Source organism: Saccostrea cucullata, unplaced genomic scaffold (genome assembly GCF_032062105.1).
Source record: "Saccostrea cucullata isolate Sc308-1 unplaced genomic scaffold, CSIRO_AGI_Scuc_v1 ctg3569, whole genome shotgun sequence".
In the NCBI taxonomy this organism is placed as follows: Eukaryota; Metazoa; Mollusca; class Bivalvia; order Ostreida; family Ostreidae; genus Saccostrea; species Saccostrea cuccullata.
The window spans coordinates 52,820-57,445 of NW_026917921.1; the positions used below are offsets into that span (position 1 = coordinate 52,820).

Below are 4,626 nucleotides of genomic sequence, written 5' to 3' on the forward strand. Positions count from 1 at the left end.
TTCAGAAGGGTACGAACGTCAGAACCCATCGAGATATCGAGGGGGATTTCCTAAGCACAAGCTAGTTTAATAATTTGTTCGTAGTATATGGCAAGTCGCACTTAAAATATTTCGATTTGAGAGGTGTGGAAATGAGTAGTGCAGCGCCAACGAGCCACTTAATGCGTCTGAATTTAATTTATCCCTTCATACATTGTGAAACCCGAATTATTATATCTATTCCACAATTATACATTTAAAGTAAGACCAGAAGTCTCTGTCGAGACTGAAGCTCTACTGGTTTGTACTTATAACAAATGAAGACAAAAGTAGCAGTTGGGACTTAAAACTTTACAACAGCAATAAATAAAATAATGATGCTTGATTGAGCTCTTTTTGTGGCAAGATACTGCAATAAGACTACATCTGTAGGAGTAGCTATTAATAAACGTTTAGAGTATTTACAGTTTTAGTAACCATGGCAACATCATTTCTCGAAATCAAAAATCGATGAAAAGAATTGTGTATCTTAGTGTAGTCTACTCATGTGCCAAGTTATATTGAAATCAGACCAAAACTGTAGGAGGAGTAGCATTTTGAAAGCATTTCAGAGAAATTTCTATTTTAAGAAACAAAGGCAACACCGTTCATCGAAATCAAAAATCAATACGCAGAATTATGTATCTTAGTGTAGCCTACTTGTATGCCAAGTTATAATGAAACCAGACCAAAACTGTAGAAGAAGTAGCATATTGAAAGTATTTCACAGAAATTTCTATTTTTACTAACTACGGCAACACCGTTCATTGAAATCTAAAATGGATATATAGAATTATGTATCTTAGTGTAGTCTACTTGTGTGCCAAGTTATATTGAAATCAGACCAAAACTGTAGGAGGAGTAGCATTTTGAAAGCATTTCACAGACATTTCTATTTTTAGTAACAAAGTCAACACCGTTCATCGAAATCAAAAATCGATACACAGAATTATGTATCTTAGTGTAGTCTACTTGTGTGCTAAGTTATATTGAAATCAGACCAAAACTGTAGGAGGAGTAGCATTTTGAAAGTATTTCACAGAAATTTCTATTTTTAGTAACCACGGCAACACCGTTCATCGAAATCAAAAATCGATATACAGAATTATGTATCTTAGTGTAGTCTACTTGTGTGCCAAGTTATAGTGAAATCAGACCAAAACTGTAGGAGGAGTAGCATTTTGAAAGTATTTCACAGAAGTTTCTATTTTTAGTAACCACGGCAACACCGTTCATCGAAATCAAAAATCGATAAAAAGAATTGTGTATCTTAGTGTAGTCTACTTGTGTGCCAAGTTATATTGAAATCAGACTAAAACTGTAGGAGGAGTAGCATTTTGAAAGTATTTCACAGAAATTTCTATTTTTAGTAACCACGGCAACACCGTTCATGGAAATCAAAAATCGATATACAGAATTATGTATCTTAGTGTAGTCTACTTGTGTGGCAAGTTATATTGAAATCAGACCAAAACTGTAGGAGGAGTAGCATTTTGAAAAATTGTTTACAGACAGACAGACGGACGGACGCCGGACGCATTACTATCGCTGTAGTGGAACGAGTTATCTAATTTTGTACTTCTGCATCCTGTGTGAGAGTTATCGTTCGTTGTGTGAAAAAGGCGCAAAGAATGCACGCTTGTTTTTGTTCTGCCATGTGAATGTGAACATGATCGCTGAGGAAGTTGGTCAAGCACCTCGTTGTAAGTGTATTATCATATTATCATATTGTTTGTTAAAGTTAGGCATATTGATAGGTGATATTTTAGCAAGTTGACTCTTTTAAAGCCTGTATTCATGGACAGTTCGAATTTCCTCAACCTTTGTTTTAGTATTTTCTATAGTTTATAATTCTGTATCTCGTGACTTAAATTAATTATTGAGTATGTGTGTATTAGTGTATGTGAGAATGTAAGAACTTATTAGTGTTTTGTTTATTGTAGTTCTTACGGCGAACTTATGCTGAAATAAAGACCGTAAACTAGCTGCCGAGTTTTTTGTGGTAAATACGGGGGCAACACAGTAAGAAAACGAGATTGACAGCTTTCAAGATGCAGAATTCCGAGGATGTCCAGAACGAGGGGACAGGAAAGAGGACACGGGTTCTCACGGAAAGAGCACAGGAAAATCACACAGCCCAAGTAAGAAAATATGAAAGAACTCTGAGAGAACTGAAACACCAGATAGAGGAAGAGACCCTAATATACATGTACCAAGAGCTACAAGATTACAGTGATGTAATAGTTCTTGACCAGTGTCTGAGGAGAACTGAGTCGGCGGTATCCAAGTATTCTCGGATTTCACAGGATTTCATAGACTTTCTTAAAAGAGCAAACACTGAGGAAACACTTATGCAAGCCTCAACCGAGCGTTTCATTAGAGAAACTGTTATTACAAAAACCGAAATCTTACTTCAACACATTCAGAAATCGATATCAAAGACTAAAGAAATACATCCAGAAAACCCAGAATTTGCTATCTCACAATTAGAACCCAAACCTAGTGTTAATCCCAAAATTGAACCCCAGTCAATGTCAACAGATCCTAGATCACACCTATTGAAGACTTCCAAAGTAAAAGCTCCAAGCTCAGCAGCAAATTCCCGACGTTCCAAGCACAGCTCAAGCGTTTTCAGTTCCTTGTCGTCTTCTGGCTTGATAATGCAACAAAGGGCAAAGGCTGAGGCAGCAAAGGCCAAACTTAAATTTGTCAACTTAGAAGCAAACTTACAAAAGGAACTCTTGGTTCTCACAGCCCGGAAAGAAGCAGCTGTAGCAGAAGCAGAACTGAATGCCATGCTCGAATAGACTGAAGGATCCAGCGTTGAAGATCTAAGTGAAATTCAACAAGAAAGGACAAAGACCTTTGTCCGCGAGCAGAATCTTACACTACAGTCGAGTGAGCATATTCCGAGCCAAATCATGCCTGCATTGCCTGAAGACATTGGATCACTTGAGCCTCAGCCAGGCCAAATTCCTACAAAGGGGCCTCTACCAGGCCAGTTTAGTTTCACTAGTATGCCTATACCAGGTCACGTTGAAATCTTGCCTCCTCCTCTGGAACAAGAACATAGGCATTATAAATCTACACCGATGAATCCTAACGCACCTTCTTTCTTGCCGGAACTGACACCGTCTAGACTCGTCAACGAACCTGCACAGAGCAATTATCAAAACCATGGGATGGCTAGTGAGTTGACCAAGTTTCTGTTGAAAAAAGATCTTCTTATGTCCAGATTCTCAAGCTTCAACGACCGACCTGAAAATTATTCTCTGTGGAAAACCTCCTTTAGAGCCGTAACCTCTGAGTTGGAAGTAACGCCACTAGAAGAGTCCAATCTACTGGTTAAATGGTTAGGACCAGAGTCATCCAAGTTCGCACAAAGCATAAGAATCTCAAACATAGGGAATCCCACGAGAGCCTTAGCGAAAATATGGGAGAGGTTAGAAGAAAGATATGGGGCCGCCGAGATGGTTGAGATGTCGTTAAAGACCAAAGTTGGGAACTTTCCTAAGATAACAGTGAAGGATAGCAAGAAATTGTATGACTTGTATGACATTTTGATGGAAATAGAAGCAGTGAAACAAATTCCTAAATACATGCAACTCCTGAGTTATTATGATCCCTCAGCCGGCATCATCCCCATAGTACACAAATTACCTACCCATCTTCAAGGAAAATGGAGCGACAGAGCAACCAGATATAAAAGAGCCCACGATGTAGGGTTTCCACCCTTTAATGTGTTTTGCGATTTCATCAAAGATATGAGTTTGATGTTAAATGATCCAGGCCTTCCATTTTCTAATGAGAATGCTTCTCCGTCAAGAGCAACCAAACTATTCACTGACATTCGCAAACAGCCTACAGTGTACACAAGGAAAACAGAAATTCAGGGAGACTCAGAGCAAGGGCAGTTACGGAAGTGTCCCATTCATCACTTAAATCATTCTCTAAACCAATGTAGGGAATTCCTCAAAAAACCATTCAGAGACCGAAAGAAGTTCATACGCGACAAGAACATCTGTTTCAAGTGTTGTTTGACCACAACTCATACTGCTAAAGACTGCCAAGCCTCTGTACACTGTGGAGATTGTGGCAGTCAGCGTCATGCGACAGCGCTTCATATGGTTGAAAGCAATAAAGGTCAAGTGCAGAGTACAGCAGTCAAGGAGTCATTACATGGCACACCTGGGAAGGAGCATGGCGGGGAGCCCAACAATGATCTGGTCTCTAAGTGCACCCAGTTGTGTGGTCAGAACTTTAATGGACGATCGTGTGCCAAGACTGTGTTAGTACAAATCTTCCCGAAGGGACATCCCGACAAGGCAGTGAAAGTATATGCCATCCTAGATGACCAGAGCAACAAGACTCTTGGTACTTCATCTCTTTTTGACGCAATGGGTGTGGCTGATGATAAGTTTGAATACTCACTGTCTTCCTGTGCTGGAAAGGTACTATTGTCGGCAAGACGAGCCAAAGATCTCTGTATTCAGGCTTGTCATGGTGGCGAGACATTCAACTTGCCACCAGTGATAGAGTGCAACAATATGCCAAACGATAGATCGGAAATTCCAACTCCAGAGGTAGCAAAACATTACCAACACCTAC

The 4,626-nt window shown here is 39.6% G+C and overlaps 1 protein-coding gene across 1 annotated transcript; it reads left to right on the forward strand.

Moving 5' to 3' along the window:
* Positions 1-1,571: 1,571 nt before the first annotated feature.
* On the forward strand, positions 1,572-2,924 carry LOC134262819 (uncharacterized). The gene is made up of 2 exons (XM_062745177.1): positions 1,572-1,721; positions 1,962-2,924. Exon 2 carries the CDS (start codon positions 2,070-2,072, stop codon positions 2,823-2,825), a length of 756 nt encoding a protein of 251 aa, XP_062601161.1. The 5' UTR covers positions 1,572-1,721; positions 1,962-2,069; the 3' UTR covers positions 2,826-2,924.
* Positions 2,925-4,626: the final 1,702 nt, after the last annotated feature.